Source organism: Limanda limanda, chromosome 11 (genome assembly GCF_963576545.1).
Source record: "Limanda limanda chromosome 11, fLimLim1.1, whole genome shotgun sequence".
In the NCBI taxonomy this organism is placed as follows: Eukaryota; Metazoa; Chordata; class Actinopteri; order Pleuronectiformes; family Pleuronectidae; genus Limanda; species Limanda limanda.
The window spans coordinates 16,725,255-16,745,766 of NC_083646.1; the positions used below are offsets into that span (position 1 = coordinate 16,725,255).

General features: G+C 40.7%; 3 protein-coding genes across 3 annotated transcripts; 2 read left to right on the forward strand and 1 right to left on the reverse strand.

Annotated features, from left to right (window-relative positions):
- Window positions 1-5: 5 nt before the first annotated feature.
- On the reverse strand, window positions 6-11,593 carry mrs2 (magnesium transporter MRS2). The gene is made up of 12 exons (XM_061081182.1): window positions 10,801-11,593; window positions 9,501-9,565; window positions 9,201-9,237; window positions 8,641-8,753; window positions 4,396-4,557; window positions 4,145-4,275; window positions 3,868-3,984; window positions 3,269-3,338; window positions 2,332-2,414; window positions 1,864-1,981; window positions 1,450-1,554; window positions 6-1,301 (listed from the first exon to the last, which is right to left on the reverse strand). The coding sequence occupies exons 1-12, from the start codon at window positions 11,150-11,152 to the stop codon at window positions 1,242-1,244; spliced, it is 1,413 nt and encodes a 470-aa protein (XP_060937165.1). The 5' UTR covers window positions 11,153-11,593; the 3' UTR covers window positions 6-1,241.
- LOC133014055 (integrin beta-1-like) lies at window positions 5,226-8,368 on the forward strand. The gene is made up of 7 exons (XM_061081183.1): window positions 5,226-5,356; window positions 5,882-6,136; window positions 6,297-6,501; window positions 6,608-6,737; window positions 6,956-7,262; window positions 7,381-7,659; window positions 7,914-8,368. The coding sequence occupies exons 2-7, from the start codon at window positions 5,883-5,885 to the stop codon at window positions 8,116-8,118; spliced, it is 1,380 nt and encodes a 459-aa protein (XP_060937166.1). The 5' UTR covers window positions 5,226-5,356; window position 5,882; the 3' UTR covers window positions 8,119-8,368.
- Window positions 11,594-12,565: 972 nt separating the features above from the next.
- LOC133014671 (lipid scramblase CLPTM1L-like) lies at window positions 12,566-19,742 on the forward strand. The gene is made up of 17 exons (XM_061081938.1): window positions 12,566-12,772; window positions 13,807-13,898; window positions 14,594-14,771; window positions 14,872-14,999; window positions 15,690-15,768; window positions 15,873-15,990; window positions 16,233-16,327; window positions 16,495-16,579; window positions 17,181-17,281; window positions 17,362-17,421; window positions 17,603-17,653; window positions 17,753-17,835; window positions 18,104-18,138; window positions 18,277-18,332; window positions 18,466-18,510; window positions 19,062-19,195; window positions 19,676-19,742. The coding sequence occupies exons 1-17, from the start codon at window positions 12,566-12,568 to the stop codon at window positions 19,740-19,742; spliced, it is 1,614 nt and encodes a 537-aa protein (XP_060937921.1).
- Window positions 19,743-20,512: the final 770 nt, after the last annotated feature.

Consider the following 20,512-nt stretch of genomic DNA (forward strand, 5'->3'; position numbering starts at 1 on the left):
CTAAGAACATTGTGAATATTTTTATTGGCAACTTGTATAATACAGAAGACAACAGCCAAAATAGGGTCTGGCTGAACTTGTTATAAATAAGACACAGTACAATAAGGAGGGATTATATTATATTATATATATATATAGTTCACGTATTACTTGTGAACTTGTTAATGATTTTAAGGAGACATTTTATTTTTCTGCTTTCGGATAATCATCTCATGACCCGAGATTTAATTTTGACCCCTTGCATGTATTCTGAACCACAAGCTGGGAACCACCACTGTGAGGCCACTCTAGTTTGCTTTGCCCTACAATGACAAAGGTTTCAGTTGGTAGAGGGCTTTATATGTTTCCATTGAGGGTCTGCCTTTAACATATAGAATACTACACAGACTTCCCTTTCTTATGTTTAAGGGTCTATTATCAGTATATTGGGTTGAATGTTGTGTCTGTCCTGCTCTATGAAAAATGTTTTGGTGTAAAGTTAATAAAAGTTAACCCAGCTTTAGAAGCAGTCACAGTCATTGTCATGTAAGCTCCATGTGTAATAAGAGCCTTTGATTTTAGGGCAACTGTCAATTTGAGACAACCATAAAGTAAGACAGTTATAAAAAAATATAGATAATTGTTTTTCTGTTTGATTTTTAAGAAAGAGAATATAACTGCAGGGGCAGCTTAGGGTTATCATCTGATAAATCCTTGTTTCATGAACAGACATGACTAACTGAGACATGTAATGGACGGAGCCAGCGTTCACATTATTTACACCTGTGCCTTTCCTGCTTTGACAAGTCAAAATGTCCGTAGTGGAAATTGACGGTTTAGAAAAGTACTGACTCTTTAGAAACAATAGACTTAATAGAGTCGCATGGCTCCATTTAAGAAACCTTTTTCAACTATAAAATGAGGAAAGGTACAACTGCACGTAGGCTGGCTATCATAAGTTTGGTTTCCCTTCAACTGCTGCTGCCTTTCACCTGCACATACGCCCATAAAATCTGTGATGACAGAGCAATACCCACATGTTTTATCCACAGATATAATTAAATATGAAGACATCCACGCATCTGAAATTGCTCCAACACAGTGTGAGGGATATAAGGACACAGTGGGATCTCCTGATGTTTGAATGTAGTCTCGATCTCTGCCATTGTCATGGGAGAGTAAAAAAATGAGGTAAGTTTAAAAATTCATCTTTAAAGCTACAGAGTCTGTGTGAAGGCAGTTTACAGAGCAAAGCTGGCACTTCATCTGATTCCTGGTTTGACGTCTGATGCTTTCAGACTTCTCTTCCAAACTGGAGGGATCTGAATCAAAAACAGAAGAAATTACATTTGTGACCTGAGCTTATTTGACAATAAATAAAATAATCAGGACTTTGGGGTGTGAAGTGGTCTCAGAACATGCACGTGCAGAGATGACATATTCTACACATTTTGGCTGATTGTCTATTACCATTGAGGGCTCTAGATGTCGTCCCAGAAATGACAGCAGTCGTCGCCATATCATCCCGCTGCCCAAGAACATGAAGCCTGTTACCAGCCAGAAAACACGAGGGTCCTGGTAATAGACACCAAAAGTAAAACACAAAAATATATAAAAAGGTATAAATACAGAAAAAACAGTGTGTACAGTGAGCACGAATGGGAAATACATGAAAAACACACTAAAATATAAACTCAATTTTAAATCGAATAAATCTATATTTTTTCTGAATCTGAATTTGCTCATTTTATCAAATTAACCGTTCAAAAGTCAGAAAAAAAGTAAAGCAAGCAATAAAACCCTAATATTTGAGGGGTCGTAAACAGCAAACACAACAGTCAAACTCCACACTCAATGTAATTCTTTGGCATGAAAGTGTTTCACCTCTTCAAAGCAAGACGTCAAATTCATTCCGAAGGCCACTCCTATCAGACCGAACAAGGTGAGGGAGAAGGAACCCATGGTCAGCTGCAGGTTCAGACGCATCATCACGTTACGGTGGCTGCAATAAATCAGACAGACAACTCGCTCTGTATCAAGAGAATACAAATATGGATCTTAATCCTGTCTGAGAGTCAGAGCGAAAAAAGAACAGCATTTACACCCATTGTGAGTTTCAATGTCATCATAGCAGTTTCACACAAAATGCTGAAATGATACGTCTTACAAAAACACATTTTGAACAGTAAAAATATTCTGCATACCACAGAATAACAAGTGGCAGTTAAAGGTCCCTCTACTTACAGCTCTTATAATCACTGGGTTGTGAGTTATTCAAGAGTATACATACACATACTGTAGGTAATGGTATAGGTAGTGTACACCCAGTGTGCGTGCGTGTGTTTAGTGTACCTGTCTAGATTGATGAAGATGACACTCTCAGAGTCGTCTATCAGCCCTTTCAGTTCTCTGGCCTTGTTCCCCAGCTCCTCAGCCTGAATGGAGCAGTTCATATTCACTCACAATCAACACAGACTCTAACTCACTGTACATGACCCATCTCCCCCCCAGGCAACAATATTTATTGCTGCTTTTGATTAGATGACATTAATATTCAGGGTTCATACACATTTCGACCAATGGATTTCCATGACTTTTCAATAACTTTAAACCAAATTTCCATGACCGAACATTTTGTGAAATCTCGGTGTATACACGAAAAAGTGACAAAATGTAGTATTCAAACTTACAATGAGAATTCCAAGGCATACAGTATACCTTAAATGACACAAACCCAAGTATGCCTGCCTATATTTTGAGCGTATTTCTTTAAAAGCATATGAATTATTTAAAACTCAGCGTAAATGAACTAGGGATGGGCATTCGATTAAATTGTCTTAATCGATCGTCTATTAATTATGCCCATCCCTAAAATGAACGACATGAAAATATGAATAACAAATTTCCATGACTTTTCCAAAACTTTTGGAAGATTATTTTTTTCCATGACTTTTCCAGGCCTGGAAAAACACATTTTAAAATTCCATGACTTTGCCAGGTTTTCCATGACCGTACGAACCCTGAATATTGTATTATGCTTTAAATCAAAACAAACAGAATAGGAGATACATCTTTTGAAGACAAAAAACGTGTCTTAAACAGACCATTATGAAAATCTCCTTGTAGCTTCAAACTGCGTCAGTTGAGTCACTGCATTGTAGTTAGTTCACAATTTCAGAAAACTTGAATTAATCCATTGATGAGCATACACTAGTCAATTTGAATATCTTAAATTAGAATTAATAATAATAAAAAAAACTGCCAGAGTTGCTATGTGGGATGTTGATACCTGCATAAAGTAATTCTCCAGTAACAGTTCCATCTCCTCAGCATGGTCGAGGCCCAGACTGCTCTCCTCACTGGAAAAGCAGACAGAATCTTATCGATAAATCCCTTCACATTCAGCCATGTGGCCTAATGGATGATGCATCATACTTTGGATTGAAATCTCTTTCTAGTTTGTTTTGGGCAAGTAAAAGTTTTTTATACACAGTCCAGAAAATTTATAAAACAATATATATGTCCTTATTTTGTATATCATATCAATGCTTAATGGTCATTCCATATTTCATCAACGAAGTGTAGGATTATCACTTGCATTCTTGCAGTTGTTGTTGAAGTTGGAAACAAAAAATCTAAAAGTACTTTGTTATCTTTAATTAATTAGCAAATTTTTTTTGTGCACATAGATAAGCACAACTTGAAACCAAATTTATCTCTAATCCCAAACAATCGTTTTCTGGGATTTTCAATCTCCACCTAACAGACAAATCATTTTTTTAGTTTGGAGAAGAAAACATATTCACGGCTTGAACAGTCTTTGACAACTTGACAAGAAACCTGCTGTTAAAATGTGTATAAGTATATGTGAGTGCATATGTAACATACAAAACTCTTGGGTCAGTCCACTTGGTCAGACAGAGTTCTTCAATAATCTCGTCCTCATCCAAAATCTTCAGCAGGGATTCCTTAAAAACCTTTATGTCCGTTTCCAACTCTGATAAACTGTCGGGGTAACAAGAGAGACAAGACGATACGTGAATGTTAAGGTCTAAAACTACCAGTGTGCATGTTGGTGGATGAGAAGCAGTGACAGAAAACTGCATTCCCCTGCTCCACCTGAGTATGTACGAGCTATGTCGAGTTATATGGCTGTTTGCGTTACCTCTTGCTGTTCTGCAGAAGTATGTGTAGTTTACTTCTGTCAGCAGAAAGGATTTTAGGATCCACTAAGGATTCCAACACATCCAATATTGCTGGCTCGACCTCATTCAGCCGGGTTTGTAGCGTGTTCACCTATTGTCACAGATACATAAACAAACACATGTACAAGCCTTCACCTCATGTATGTTCTCTGTTTACAGAGAGGTTTTATCTTGGTTAGAATATGCTTGGATGCTCTCTAATCTGTCTCACCTTGTGCTGTAGTATGGCTTCCAGTGCTCTGAACTCAAAGGGCAGAGAGTGCGTCTGTGAGGCAAGCTGAGGAGCAAGCTCCAGTACCAACCAGCGTTCCAATCCCAGACCACGGAAATCCAACACCAAGAGGGACTGTGGCGTTACGATGGCTTTCAGAGACTATGGGAAGACAGACAGGATGACAGTATCTATGTTAGAACTGTACTGTACTCATAAAGATCATAAAGGTGAATCAGTTTAAAGTTACATGAATTTAGTCAGTAAAGCAGTTTTCAGACATGCACTGAAGTCAGAACATTTCCCTGAAATCCAGAAGGGGCGTATGTGAGAATGTAAATGTCAGAGTGTGTTGCTCCAGACATTTTCCAGAACTTTTCCTGCCAGCCTAATCGTAAATTGCCTGGAAATGTCAGTGTGATCCCTTGTGAGAAAACAGCAGGACAAGTTTAGTGAGAAAGGCATTTCACAGTGAGAAAGTGGACGCGCTGATGATGGACGTTAAACTGGAAGAATACAATTATCTCAGGATGCAATACACATAGAGGACGCAGATGAAGATGTCAACTGAAGGGGATGGTGGCAGCTACATTAGAAAAAACTGACTCCAAAAGTAATTTTGTCAGTAGCTGATGAATGGCTTTTTACCATCATGATTATTTACAGGACATTTCACATGTTGATGTGAACGAGTGTGTGCAACTATGTCGGTAGGTGAAGATCTGTGTTTGGGAGACTACAAGCTCAATAGTTGACTCTGATCTGTCAATATTTGCAGTGAATGACCTGATAATTGAGAACCAGTTGTTGTGTAACCAAGCACCCTGATGTGATCCGAGGGGGTCTCAAGCTGAATTCACACACGAGCGATATACGACCGAAGCTCGACAGCTTGCAGCAGTCAGCAGAGGCACACCGGCCCAGGACACAGCTACAGCACAGAAAGCTTTCACTACTTCAGGTAACACACCAGCTCTTTATTTATGTTTTAGTTTTATTTAGCACATATTACTTGATGCACACTTCTTTACTTTGTTTTTCTTATGATTGAGTAAGACTTAGTTAGTTAGACATTTTTTGTTTTGTTTTGTTTCATCTTTAGAGTTTAGACAGAAATACAGTTCCTAATGTTGGTGCATGGTGCATTTACATATTTAAACCTGACGCTGTTTTAAAACTGTAAGTAAATACAAACAGGCCCAACTCCAGTCCTACATATTTGCTGTTGAGCAGGCTAATGAAGTGCAAGCATTTGTATTATTTTGTGTAATATTACTGCTTTTTTTAACAAATTTATTTTAAAAAGTGACCCAGAATATTGGGCTATCAAAACATAGAGAAAAACGAAAAATAGAAAATAATTCAACATGAGAACTTTGCCTATTTATATGTTACAGGTTGTTCTTTTGCTTATATTGAAACTGATACTTGATGACGACATTTAAACTTTCAATAACATCATCCTCATGTTAAATTGTCATTGCAGGATGGCTTTGAAGCTGCTCTGTGTCTGCCTGCTGCTGGCTCTACTGTGTCCCAGCTGGGCCAGAAAACAAACATGTCTCAGATCTGCTTCCAGCTGCGACGAGTGCGTCCAGTCTGGTCCGGAATGTGCTTGGTGCACTGCCCCTAATTCTGATGTTCGGTGTCATAACATGAAGGGGCTGCGGAGAGCAGGCTGCCGTAAAAGTCATATATACAACCCTCAGGGCTCGGTGCAGGTGGTCAAGAACGAGAGCAGGTACCTTTTTATCCTCTGTGAAACCACACGGGGAAAAACAAAACATGTATCAAATTGTGCTGATATACTTGTTGCTATTTTATAGTTTCATAATTTGTTCAAGGCCACAATTACTTCTTAGTTATTCATCATGCTGCTTGTGACTCCTGAACCTCTGCAGCACAGAACCAGCAGATGCCAAGAGCCTGTTCCTCCAGCCCCAGGAGGTCTCCGTCCGTTTGAGGCCGGGTGTGAGCCAGACTTTCCCTCTAACTATCACCATGCCGACTGACCAGCCTGTCCCAGAGCTGATGACTGACACCACCAATGTGCCAGCGGGAGTCAACATCACCCTCAGTAGAGTCATGACTGGACACCCCTTGTCGGTACATGTCACCAAATCATAGACTGATGTATTGCACAGGACATTAGGGGCCAATGTCTCATGATAAAAACAGGTTTCGCTATGATAACAAATGCTTTGTTCTCTAGGTGACTGTTGAGGCCGCCCAGTGTCCCAGTAAGAGTGATGACTCAAACCAGAACAGGACTGGGCCCTGGTTTGTCCACATCACACCCAGAGGCTTTTCATTGGGTGTGAAGTTAGAAATATCTCTGGATTGTGAGTACAACCGCAGAACCCGACTATAGTTTATATGTATGGTGAAAAGGCTGAGTATTAGAAAAGCCCTGAATTTAAGACAATGAGATAAACTCAGTCCTGATGAAATGCGGTACCTCATTCAATAAGATTAATATTAAGTTAACTCTGTCAGAATAAGGAACAAACAGCACTTATCTATAATGCTATGAATACATACATTCAAATTATTTCCCCAGGTCAGTGTGACTGCTCGAGAAGCCACGAGGAAAGCAGCGTTTCCTGCAGTGGCCACGGAGCTCTGGTGTGTGGCCAGTGTGAGTGCTACGATTCTTACACCGGACCAAACTGCCAGAGGTACAAAGAATCATCCTTTTCGCAAAATGAAGACTTCTGTCGCTCAGGACGCAAGAACCTTGTGTGCAGCGGCAGGGGGGAGTGCTTTGACGGCTTCTGTGAGTGCGAGGAGCGAGCTAACCCCCTACAGAGATACAGCGGACGATTCTGCGAGTGCAGCAACTTTGACTGTCCTTACGCCGACGCCAGGTATGATGTGTGAAAAGCAGTTATCTAATCATGTCTATTCTACTTAATTAGAATTAGTCTAATTAGTCTTTTAAAAATACAGATTTCTATTTAAAAGACTATGATTCATGTCCAACAGAATATGCGGAGGACATGGGATGTGCGAATGTGGACACTGCTTGTGTGCTGACGGCTGGACAGATGAAGACTGCAGCTGCTCCATGGAAACTGCCTCCTGTATGGCAACAAACCAGCAGCTGTGCAACGGTAGAGGGATGTGTCAGTGCGGCAAATGTAAATGTGAGCCGCCGTACACTGGCCCGACCTGTGAGAGCTGCCCTTACTGTCAGAACACATGTCAGCAGCACATGGAGTGTGTGGAGTGTCGGGCGTTTGGGACGGGAAAGAAGAAGGACAGGTGAGAATACAGGGGGTTATTAGAAAATTAGATTAACTCCAACTAAAAACTCTCTGTTGCTTCCTATGAGGATAGTACCATTCTGACCTTTTTCTGATTGAGACATGATACTTTTTGTTTTATTCCATTTCCATACTATAGATTTCTGTTAATTAAGAAGGCCCACAATTATTTTATAATTTGAATGCAAAAATACGTATTTATGATCTTGTTTATAATTCCTGAATTGCTTGTGTTCTCTCACTCGGGTTCAGGTGTGAGCAACAATGTGGCTCCCTCAGCGTGACCGTGGTGGAGACCAGAGATGATATGCCTCAACCTGAAGAAAATATTTCATTCTGTAAAATGATGAGCGGCCATGACTCTTGTTTCTTCTACTACACCTTCTCACACACGCCCTCTGGTGGACAGTCAATTGTGGCGCGGGCTAAGGATTGTCCCCACAGACTGTCAAAGTGATTGGAGGGCAGAACGGGAGTGTGTGAGACCAAAGGTGTCTTAATTTGTCAGAACTAATTTTTATTATATTTCAGTTGTAATATCAGCTACATGCATTGAGTTTTAGTTGCTGACATAAGCTAATCAGTTTCTTCATTCTATTAACAATATTATTCTTTGTAATTATTGAGAAATAGTCTAATAAAATAGTTTATAACCTTGTAAAGAATGTTATGATACTACGACTTCATAAAACTTTCTGCTTTGCAAATGTTTCCAGTTGTCATTAATTAACTGCACTTTTATACCATCCGCGTGGTGGCATCATGTCTCATTTAGAGACGGGCCGAATGTCTCAGGTTTTAAATTGAGCTGTTTAAAGTCCTGCATCAGCAGGAAAAGAGTTTTTGGTTTACTTTTGTTGGGTCTCAACCTTTGGTCAGAGAATGTTTCCTAATCAAGTGTCAGATCAAATAGGATGTCAATTTGGTTAACAACAGAAATGTCTCCCGAGTGTGCTTATAAGACAAGAAGAGAGCATACCGCCATTCGTAAGATGATGCAGTTGTTCCTGGCAGTGAGGCTGGTGCTGTGCTGAAAGCGAAGGTCTCTGGCCTGAAGACTTAGCTCCTGGCAGAGCTCGGTTTTCTTCTTCTCTGTAGGAGAAAAAAAGAACTAGTTCAGTAAGAACAGCAGCAGCAAAGGCTAATAATCTAAACACAATTCTATTCCATGTATTTCTGACTGTAGGACTCTACACCAAATCCCAAATGTTCATTATAGCAAATCTTGTACAATAATGACAAAGAACAACTCGTTCTGAAACATTACATAACAGAGTGAGGGAGCAAAGTCAAACCATGAGGGTCACACCACAGGTCACAGCAGAAGTAACGCAGCAGTGGTGAGCAACAGGATTGTGTCCAACTGTGCACGACTAGCTTGAAAATGTGAAATTCTAAGATATTTTGATACCTACACTTTGCAGCCAAGTGGTGACATTACCAGATAAGAGATAGACAATTATCAATTTATGAGACAACCTTGATTTTAACCACATCAGGGAAGTCAGCCAATGGTTAATATCAATTGTTTTCACTTACCAAATGATGTCACATTTCCTTCCTGGTCAAATTTCATCTGTGAAATAAATAAAATATAAAAACAACTTCACTACATCGAGGGATCGCAAATTTTCAAACAGCCAGTTTTAACATATTTCAATACATAAGTGTACAACAGTAGATTGGTTTGAAATTGTTTGGGAATCTAGATTATTTCCAATCTGCACTGTCACTGTTTCACATTAGCACCTTTCCATTACAAATGTCTTAGATCTAACAGTGGCTTGTTCAGCAACCACTGAAATTATTCTGGCCACCTGCTCTCTGTGAATTTCTTACCACTACGAAAGCTGGAAGCACGCTGGAAATTGGGGCATCTGTCACTCTGCAGCGGACAAGGGACACTGTTAAAAAAAAGACAAGGAAAAACTACATGTGAGGCAAAATATTTCAACCATGAAGCTGCACAACTGTAGAGATTTACTATAGAGATGAACTCCAGGGTTCATACAAATTTTGACCAATGGATTTCCATGACTTTTCCATGACTTTTCAATAACTTTAAACCAAATTTCCATGACCGAACATTTTGTGAAATCTCGGTGTATACACGAAAAAGTGACAAAATGTAGTATTCAAACTTACAATGAGAATTCCAAGGCATACAGTATACCTTAAATGACACAAACCCAAGTATGCCTGCCTATATTTTGAGCGTATTTCTTTAAAAGCATATGAATTATTTAAAACTCAGCGTAAATGAACTAGGGATGGGCATTCGATTAAATTGTCTTAATCGATCGTCTATTAATTATGCCCATCCCTAAAATGAACAACATGAAAATATGAATATAACAAATTTCCATGACTTTTCCAAAACTTTTGGAAGATTATTTTTTTCCATGACTTTTCCAGGCCTGGAAAAACACATTTTAAAATTCCATGACTTTTCCAGGTTTTCCATGACCGTACGAACCCTGGAACTCATTTTAGCTTTTAAATCCCAATGAGGTTGAACAGCTAACTGACTGCGATTGGGGGGACTTTCAAGGATACCAAAAAAAACCTCTCCATGTTCTGTTGATGGCAAAGGAATGTCTATGCCTAAAAACAACCCTGCAGATGCATATTGAACCTGTAAAATCTATCAAGGTTCATCTGTAATATAATTTCAGTTTCACAGACACTATTATTATATACAATGGTGGCAATTAATGACAAAGGATGACATAAGGTCTGGGCTATTGTTTGACTGGTTTTTCATGGGTTTAATATCCCTCTACAGTGGAAAGAAAGATAAAACCTAAATAGAGTTACTCTCATCTACAGGCACAAGTAGAGTAGAGCCTGAACCATACAGGATTTTTAGAGATTAATGGTGATATTGATATTTTAGACTTTAATACATTACGTACACAAACATGATCTACAACGTACTGGCAGTTATGTCCTGCAGAGTCTTTTAACTTAACCTTAGAAACACACACTGCAAATATATCTGTCATTGACTACCATCAGTCTATGATTATGTGTTCAAACAACCTGGACAGTGAAAGATGTGCACATGTCTCCTACCAGCTGGAACACTGAGATCACCTGTTGTCAGTAAGTCAGTAACTAACCCATCCCTCATGCTCACCAGGCCACGATGCTCCTTCCTGCAGCAGCTTCTCCTGCCCCCCCACCCCGGACTGACATGGTCTGTGTTGATGCCTCGATCCAGCATCGCTGTAGCTCCTGCTGGGCACAGACACGTTCCTGTTTCCTGCTGGCACCGTGCACCTCAGCGGGCAGAGGCCTCGGGTGACGCCATGTCTCCAGGGGGAGAAGGCACTGAGACAAGTGAAGGGTCGCTTTGGATACAAGTTCCCACTGAAGGGGGGGTACATCCTGGGGCAGCTCCTGCAACCAGCCAGCAGCAGTCTGTGCAGCCTGGTCTCCACACCACCACCACCAGCACCCCCCCACACAGCCTTCACACAAGCGGACATGGCGGCTGGGGTTCCTCTCAGACGTGGACTCGGGTTGGATGTGTTAACACCTTGAGCCGTGTCATTGGTGGTCTCTCCCTCCAGCTGTTCGTGTGGTGACAGTCCACAGGCACGATGAGAAGTGGTCACACGTCACCATGACAGACACAGCTGGTGGAACCACTGGTTCAGCTCCAGTGACACCAGTCACACACACTCCTGCCTGAGCCACTTCCTAACTTTCCTCACGGTGTTTTCAGCAGCTCCTGCGTGTTATGCTAGCTCAGTTAGCTTGGACAACTCGTGTTTTTGTGTGTAATTATCCGTTTAAAATCCACCATGACAGTGCACGGAGACACAACAGACACACGACTGTTGTGTGTCGATGACAACAGACTGAGGTGAATCAACATGTGACGCGGTGCTTTGGTCCCGGAACGCAGCTCGCCGGTGTTAGCATGATGGAGAGGACACTAGCAAGAGCAGCGTGCCGGACCACAATGCACCGCGGTGACAGGGACCAACGGGCAAAGATCGTCTATGGGGAAGCGAATCACTCGAACTGAAAAAAACCCGACCTCAACATAATGAGAGTTCACGGCTTTTTATCTCCTTGATCATTTGGGAGAAGCTTAACCAGCTTTTATTTTTAGTCAATAAACTGGCCAGTGGATGGATGGATGGTAGCATAGACGGAAGAGACCTCAACAATTATAGAGAAACCCATCAGTTCCCACTTCCCACTATGAGCAGCATTTTGAGGACTGGGGAGAGAAAACACTCATTAACTGGAAGAAACCTCAGAACCAGACTTAATGTGGGCGGACATCTGCCTCGACCGGTTGGGTTGAGCAGAGAAAAATGGGGAGGAAAGGGAAGATGGGTGGAAAAGAGATGCGAGATGCGAGAGGCGGGGTAAAGAAAGAGAGAGAGGGGGGGGGGCAGTCAGTGACATGTTCTAAAAATAAATAAATGTGGGGGGAGATGCATGCATCAGTGCATGATGGGAGTTCCCTCTGCAGTCCAGACCTATAGCAGCACAACTAAGGGTGCCAGTACAAGTGTTGCCATGGTTACCTATGTGACGGTGAGCCTTAATAAAGTCGTTCCTCCATCAGGACCACAGGCTGGATATAAAAAGCTCCTTTCTACCGCAGCCATTCACACAGACTGTGATACCACGTGTAGTTCGTTCCCGGTACTATCGCGATACTATCGGCTCAGACGTGTCTGGCTGAGCCGACGGAGTTCAGTCAGCATCAGCATCCTCCGCCGGACACAGACCACCGGAAGGATGCTGCAGCGAGGAGGAAGCGTGGGGAATTGTGTCGCTTTGACCATCTGATCCGATTAGAAACATTTCAAACCCGATTTTTAAAAAGAAAAACAGATCTAGTATTGTTCTTGTTGAAGCCCTGCGTCGGCATCGCCGTCATGCTTCCGTCGTGCTGCTCCAAACCCGCGGCGGACGGCGGCGGTAAGAAGAGCAGCTCCGTGGCCAAGCTGCTGCTCGGGGTGTTTGTTGTGTACTCGCTGCACACAGCCTGGCTGCTCTACGGCTTCCTCAACACCAGACCCTGCGACGAAGACAAGGGAGAGACCTGCATCACCTCCTACCTGACAGGCAGACCCAGACTCCAGGTCAGCACAGGCCTCTGATCCCAGCAAGCATGCAGATCAGTCAGGCATCAGGAATAAAACAAGCCTTTCATTTCTGTGACAATCCAGGTCAAGAGCACTGCAACGCACAGGGCTGGGCCATAAAACAGTATCAACCCCTAGTGCAATATCATTTTCATCCATAGAAATATAACACTTGTGTATCAATATATTGATTATGCATTGTGTTATCACAGAGAGGTAGAACACATCCTTTGCCAGTATCCGATCTGCAAACGGTTTTGCTTTTTATCAAGTGTTTGTCGTTCTCTGATTTTAAAATGTTCATTTCAATCTCATTTTATTTGAATTTAAGTTATATAGTTGTCTACATTGTGTGCTCCATTCTATGAGGAGCCCATGACACTATTTAACTGTCAGATATTATTGTTGCTATCTATTGTAAAATGCATACTAAGGTTTTTAAAAAGTAGAGTTTGAAACCACAACCTGTTTCAACCTGTAAACATGAAAGAAATAATAATGTGTCTTTTATCATGATAATTATCAATATCGACTGATATGAACATTTTTATTGAGATTCTTGTCTATTTTATAGCACAGTCCTTCTGCAAAGGCCTTATTATTTTGTTAAAAAGGAGCAAAAAAGTTTGTTTCACCATGTTATCTGCTATATAGAAAACCTTCTGCACAGATCAGCTGTCCTTACTTGAATACACAAGTTTATTACAAATGGAGCTGTCGACAGAGATGATTCTAGATCAGTCTGAACCTCTGGCATGATTAGGTGATGTTGAAAGTCAGCAAACATTTGTATTATTCTGAACAAGATGAGGCCGGTTGAGTTGGATTTATCTTTGAACGTGTACAATGAGGAAAACCCCTGATGCATTCTTCTCTTTGAAATGAATAATGATTATTTCTCAGGCTTGAGGTCAACTTTTTTAGTTATTTATGATATGCAGTGTTTAATTTCAGCGAATGACTCAACCATCCACCACATGACATTTTCTGTTGTTCACAATGAACTCACTCTTTTATCCTCTTTTATCCAGCTGAGTGTGTTTACCTGCCTCATGCCAGACAACAGCCAACTCAGCCTCGCTGTAAAAATAGACCCATTTGACCCACATTCTGCATTTGAAAGGTGAGTTTGAGAAGTTAATAATACAACCATGTATCCCCAACTTGTTAACAACACACACTGTTCGCTTATCCATGCAAATTAGTCACGTCAATAATAGTTGCAACACAGAAGACAGAAAGTTTTGTTTTATGTGTAAAATTGAAAGGAGCAGTTACTAGACTGTAAACCTCTTGCCAGTTGTGGGATGCAACAAAGTACATTTACGTCATTAATGTACCTAAATACACTTTTCATGTATCTCTACTTCACTTAAGTAGATATATTTTATGGATGCTTTACACTGTTATTTGTCTACATATATCAGTACCACTGTAGGTCACCATAATGATTTAGTAGACTGTTGCATAAGGAAATGGTTTACACTCTGCAAGTACTTTTACTTTTAAGTATATTAAAAAGCAAGTAGGGACTTACTTTCACTCCACTAGAAAAGTAAATGTGGTACTTTTACTTGATTACAGTTTTGTCTATTTATTTGTACTTTTACTTCAGTAGTACTTCCTCCACAACTGCATCTTGCATAGACTCAGAGCCAAAAGAGGTAAAACTGTTCAAACCAAAAACATAGAAACATACAAATAAAAAAAAACGTTTGTAAAAGCTCAACATGAGTATATTATGAATGTTTATCTCTTTTTCCTCTTTTTTCCTCCCTCATTCCCCCTCCCTCTCTCTCTTACTCGCTCTCTTTATAGGCAGGTGAATGTCTCTCTGCCAGAGCAGACTCGGGCTAATGGCACTTTGTTTGCAGTGGTCTATGTTCACAAAGCCAGTGTTTCCCCTCTGGAGGACAGCAGAGAAGTCCACTACGCGGCTCAGCTCACCACCCACATCACAGCCACACTCACTGAGGCGCCGAGGGACCCGCACAAGGTAAAAATGCAACTCAGCTTCCTCTCTCAAAGTGTTATCATATGTCAGCTGCCATGTGAAGCGCCATGTACGTATACGGTCTTTTTTCTGGCCCCATCAGAGGTCCAGCCCCAAAGCAGAGAATCCTGTGTCCCATTGGAGACCTCACCTGTCAGTCACCATGATGTCAGAGGACTTCACCTTCAACAAGGCGGGGCTTCCTAGTGATGTGCGTCGATACATGAGAGTGTAAGTGTCCACAGGAAGCTTTGGAGGTCAACGCCAGTGGATCAGGCAAAGTTCTGCTGATCACTGCTTTAGTACTGCTGCTCACGATGAGAGTCTATCGCTGGGGTCATCAGTTTAAGAAGCTCTTCTATAAGCCATTTGCAAGAGAATTAAGTGGATTGCTGCTCATTTATCAGTATTTCAGAATGAGACAATACAAAAAAATTATGAACTAAATGATAACAAGAGAAGCATGGGAGAGTCCAGCCTTCTCAATATTAATGTGCTGTGGCAAACTAGAGTTATAAGCATTTATTTTATCTGTACAACCTTTTGCTTATACTCTTCATACACTAGTAACATGCATCAATCTGCAGACAGCTCTAGCAAATGTCCATGAACTGTAAAGAAAGAGCATTGTATGCATTTACATTTATTATATACATATATATATAAATTATATTTTATACGGTCATAAGGAGGTAAAATTATCTAATAAGCAACAAGAAAAAGATTACAAAATTTGTATTTACTTGTATAACACTTTATGAAAACTTGTACCCAAAGTTAGCAACAACCAGCATATATCATTTTGTTTTTCACAAATTACATACTTTTTCGAAAATACAGTGCAGCACCACCAGATGATTGCAGCTTTGTAGGAGTACACATGCTTAAATATAACTTTTTCCCCCTCTACTTCCATCGTAGGTCTCAGGACAGACATCACATGGTCTACCTTCCTCTGCTGCTGGTTAATGAACTCAGCGTCAGAGTCAGAGACCTCATGGTTGGACGCTTTTATCCACATGACACTAAGTCAAATCTTTTCCATTAAATACAGAGTCAGTTAGTTTAACGTGATCACACATGTATGTATCCGTCCTTCGACAGGAGATCAACAGCAGCACTGTTCTCCTCCCTCTGACTGTGTCCTACGAGGGAATCTCTCTCAGGGGATTCAGATTCTGGGTTCACCTGCAGGATGTGGTTTATTCCCTTCGACAGTTTGGTGAGTTAATAACGCAACAGATATTTTGTTATATGACGATCAAGTGAAAGTTGATTGGCAAAAACACGGATTGGGTTCATGGTTATGTAGTATTTTTCATTGTAATAGAAACTTGTTATGTTTGAGGAATGACTTTTGCAGAATATTTTGCAATTGATACATTTTAAAATATAGGCCTGTTGATGTTCATTATCAGGGGACTGATCTGAATCCTATGTTGCTGCTTCTTTGGGTTTATTAAGGCTTCACTGAGGGAAACATTGATGAAATCAAAGAAACTCTGCTGGGATCCAACCTCTACCTGTTAGTGCTGACTGCACTCATCACAGCTCTGCAAGTAAGATTATGTTACACCTAGTAAAACACCGTTACAAACAACCAAACACAATCTCATGTATTTTTTCATAGAGCACAGTTTTGTGAGTGTCATGAGGGAACATGGCAACTGAAGCATTGTAAAATTAAAAGCATGCTGTTTTTCTGTGTTTGTTTATTCTTCTTCAGCTCATCTGTGAATTTCTGGCTCTTAAAAATGACATCAGCTCTTGGAGAAAAAAGAAGAACTTGGTGGGAATGTCCAGAAAGTCAGGTGAGAGAACATCTTCACATTATTCAAGCTTGACTTTTAAATACGTTTGCATCACTTAAGGCTTCATTGAGGCAATGTTGAAGGGATTGACAGCAGTAACAAGCATCATTCAAGTTTTGGTGGTAGATCTAAAACAGTAAAGTCGTGTTTCAACCAAAGTCACCTGGTCCTTGTAGTCCCAGGAACTTCTTCAAGGAACTAAATGTTTCCTGCAGACTAATGTTCATCTATGTTTCCACTTCGATCTTAAGACCAGCGGAGATAAGACAAATCAGCCTGCTGATGTTTGAACAACCACCAGCTACATCGAGCAGTTCAACTCTGGTGCACCAGGTGGCGATGTAAACGAGCGGTGTTAATCTAGCGACACCAAAACAGAAAACATAGAGAGAACTTGAACTCATGCTGTCGTTGATCAGAAAAGAAACAAGAATCTAAGGAAACTAAATTAACTGGCTGAAATAAAATCCTTAATTTAAGACCCTGCTCCCTGCAAAGGTTCTTGGTTGCTGGGGAAAGTTCCCACATTGGGAAAACAACTTAAGACATCACCTGAGAAATGTTGAAACAGTGTCTCTCTCTCCCCCCACTGCGTTTGCAGTTCTGTGGCGTAGTCTCAGTACTTTGCTGATTTTCCTCCATCTGCTGGAGGAGACCAGTCTGCTGGTGCTGCTCCCTGTCGGACTGGGCGCCTGTGTGGAGGTATTTAGGGTTTTATCTGTCACCTCTAACAAAACAAGTATGATGTAAAGACCGAGGCACTAAGATTGTTTTCTCACCAGGTGTGGAAGGTATTCAAAGTGTTTAAGTTCAAGTTGCTGTGGAAAAGCTCCAACGTGCACGTGAGTATGCTGTCGTCACTGATTTGTGTTCAAACTTAGTTTACATAAAGTGGCAGAGCTGTTGTGGTTTAAACAACTTTCTAAGTCTCTTATAAAATAGAGTAGTCCAGCCTCTTAGCTCCAGCCGTGTTACTCTATTCATTTCTTTATTTCCAACACTTCCTCTTCTCTCACTGTGCAGTCAAATAAACTGGATGAAGAAGAGAGGAAGACGCTGGAGTATGACACACAGGTATCAGTATGTCTCTGTCTCGTTTGTCTGAGCTCTTGATTCTAAGTCTCGGCCTCCATCTTTAATTCATTTGGTTGTTCTATCTGCTTCTCTCTGCAGGCTTCCAGATACTTGTCCTACTTGGTTTATCCTTTGTGTATCAGTGGAGCTATTTTCTCTCTGGCCTACTTACGCCAAAAGAGGTGAGCTGATCACCATTATTCTGCTTTGCCGCATAATTCAAATGCCTTCTTAGTGCAGTGCAAGCAAATAACCAGGTCCTGTGAAAACATTTCAGTCCAAGCATCTGCTTTTATCCAGTCAGATTCAAATCAGACCTGTGAAGTAAGATGTTCTTAGTGATTATTGTGTAGCATTACTACCAAATGTACTGTCTATTGAAAGCTGGTAAATATACTATCTGTTTTACTGATTATTAAACTAATATAAAATTGTATTGTATCTTGACAGTTATTATTCCTGGTTGATCAACAGCCTGGTGACCGGTGAGTCTATTTTACCAGTTAAAACAGCCTCATCTATATGACTCAGTAATATATAGTAATATATATAATGATGACTTAATTGAATTAGTGTCAGTTGATACCTTTACTTTTCTATTCACATCGCTTATCTCCTCACAGGAGTTTACGCCTTTGGCTTCCTGTCTATGGCCCCTCAGCTCTTCATTAACCACAAGGTCTGTACTGCAATACACTTAAAACCATAAGTGTATAAGTACTTTTTATAATCTGATGATCGTGCTGAGTGACACTGAACTCTATCCTCTTTTTTTTATGGCTCTGTCTTGTGTTTCTTTTTGTCTGGATCAGTTGAAGTCTGTGAGTCACCTGCAGGGGACAGTTTTGATGTACAGAGTGAGTACAAACACTTTCTGGCTCCATGTGCACCCAGCACTTCTACTTTACTGCAAAAAAGTCCCAGTTTGCAAGTTATTTAATCTCATGTGGTTTGCACTGAGTTTTAGTTTCACTTGTCTCTGCTGTCAGACAAAATAAGCTTTTTAACTAGTGTGGCCCTCAGTAGAGTGAATTCCTCCGACAGGGCAAAATAGTCCCTTTAATTTCATTCAAGCTGCACCAAATTACACACACTCATAGATATTAGTCCTCTAAACATGTCTGGTAAAAAAACAGAAAAAGAAGCTTGCAATGTTAAAGAGAGTGAAAGAAAATTAACACCAATATTGACTGGGTTCCTCTCTGACCCATGCTGCATAATTTAAACAAATTCTGTGTAAATCCGTCTGTTAGTTTTGTGTAATCCTGTTAACTTACAGATAAACACAGATGGAAACATCCCCTTGATGAAGGCAATTAGCTCTGTGACAAGTTCTACCCTCTAGAGAGACTTTGCTTCATAATGAGGATCATTATTATCTTTCTTCTTCCACCCTTCTCTTCACCAGGGAGTGAACACACTGATCTCAGATCTGTGCTCCTGCGCCTCCTTTTTATCCTCCTCCGGATCCTTCTCCTCCTCTCATCAACTCTCCTGCTTCAGAGATGAGCTGCTGTTCCTCCTCTATCTCTACCAGCGAAGGTATAACATGTAAACCATAGACTGTGTATAAAGATGGATGACATGAGGCCAACGCATCTCGATCGCCCCCTGGTGGCTGGCTACAGTATAGGTCATGAACCCCTACATTCCCTTATATTAGCAGATGGGACATTGGTCGACCTAAAAAGTCAAATAAAAGTGTTTATTTTCCCCGTAAGTTTGGTTTAAATACTTTTCGACGCTATAAAAACAGAGTGAAACGCTCAGACTGACACGTGATTGGTGGAGCTTGTGTATTGGCGGCACCTCACTTTATCCCCTTATCACTACTGCGCCGACTCTGGCTCCTAATGCACAAGATGGCGAGGTTTATTTCAAGCATATTTTGGCTTCATTTCTGGAAGTGGCCACTAGTCGTCCATCTTTCAGTCTACTCTATGGCCTCTCACTACAATGAGTATTGTTTGCTTCTGTTATTGTGTTGCTAAGATAACTGCTCTCATCTCATGTTTCCACTAGGTTTTACGCTGCCAAGGCCAGGAGACGAGACTCTGGGAGCCACAGCAAGAAAGTAAAAACTCAGTGAGGAGGCGAGAAATGAAATATTTCCCGAAGTGAATGTGGTTGAAACTCATCTATGAAAAACAAAAAAAAGGGAAGATGTGAAACAGAGACTAACCTTCGTCCGATCCGAGGCGAGTGGTTCTGCGTCTGGATCCTTGCTGCTGTACACTCACAGTTCTGCTGCTTTCTGCTCAACATCATGATTCTTCTGTTACCGACACAGGCATCGACAGTGATTCATTCATCTCTAGGTTTTCTCTGCTGCACATGCGATGCTTTCTTCTGCTCTATATGCACATGTGGGTGTTTCCTGACACATTGTGAAGGACGGAGCTTTCCACAGCACAGATAGTTTGATTCATCAGTTCCCATCTGCTTTGACCAGACTCGATTAGACTAGACTGAGTCCCGCTCTTTTGCACCACTGATTTTTATATGGCCGTCTCAAAAGCTTGAATCATGATTTTCTCATTAACTTTAAGAGGCTCCAAAGGGAAAAAAAAATTATTTGACATATTTTTTGTATCGATTTATATGCATTGAATATATTCTGTATGCTTGATCCAACATTTAACTGAAGCTGGGATCGCTTTTAATAATGGCATAAAATGCCCAATAAATTGTGAAAGCATTTAATTTAAGCTACATGAAGCTATAATCTTGTATCACATTATTTTATGGATGCACCATTACATCAAATGTAAGTAATGTAAGTGATGTATTCTGCACAAATACATCAGCTCAGATTTAGGTTCTTTGGATACTTTGTTATCTTGAGTAAATTTCACAACT

What these genes read in the sequence shown, in the direction of transcription:
- mrs2 (XM_061081182.1), bottom strand. Translation starts at nt 11,152, where the DNA reads ATGTCCGCTTGTGTGAAGGCTGTGTGGGGGGGTGCTGGTGGTGGTGGT. An exon ending in TGGAGAATTACTTTATGCAG is followed by an intron (nt 2,415 to 3,268) that starts GTATCAACATCC and finishes TGCTCCATTCAG; the next exon opens with GCTGAGGAGCTGGGGAACAA. An exon ending in GACATCTAGAGCCCTCAATG is followed by an intron (nt 1,302 to 1,449) that starts GTAATAGACAAT and finishes TTTTTGATTCAG; the next exon opens with ATCCCTCCAGTTTGGAAGAG.
- LOC133014055 (XM_061081183.1), top strand. Translation starts at nt 5,883, where the DNA reads ATGGCTTTGAAGCTGCTCTGTGTCTGCCTGCTGCTGGCTCTACTGTGT. An exon ending in GTGGTCAAGAACGAGAGCAG is followed by an intron (nt 6,137 to 6,296) that starts GTACCTTTTTAT and finishes GAACCTCTGCAG; the next exon opens with CACAGAACCAGCAGATGCCA. An exon ending in TGTCCTTACGCCGACGCCAG is followed by an intron (nt 7,263 to 7,380) that starts GTATGATGTGTG and finishes CATGTCCAACAG; the next exon opens with AATATGCGGAGGACATGGGA.
- LOC133014671 (XM_061081938.1), top strand. Translation starts at nt 12,566, where the DNA reads ATGCTTCCGTCGTGCTGCTCCAAACCCGCGGCGGACGGCGGCGGTAAG. An exon ending in CGCCGAGGGACCCGCACAAG is followed by an intron (nt 14,772 to 14,871) that starts GTAAAAATGCAA and finishes TGGCCCCATCAG; the next exon opens with AGGTCCAGCCCCAAAGCAGA. An exon ending in GGAAAAGCTCCAACGTGCAC is followed by an intron (nt 17,422 to 17,602) that starts GTGAGTATGCTG and finishes CTCACTGTGCAG; the next exon opens with TCAAATAAACTGGATGAAGA.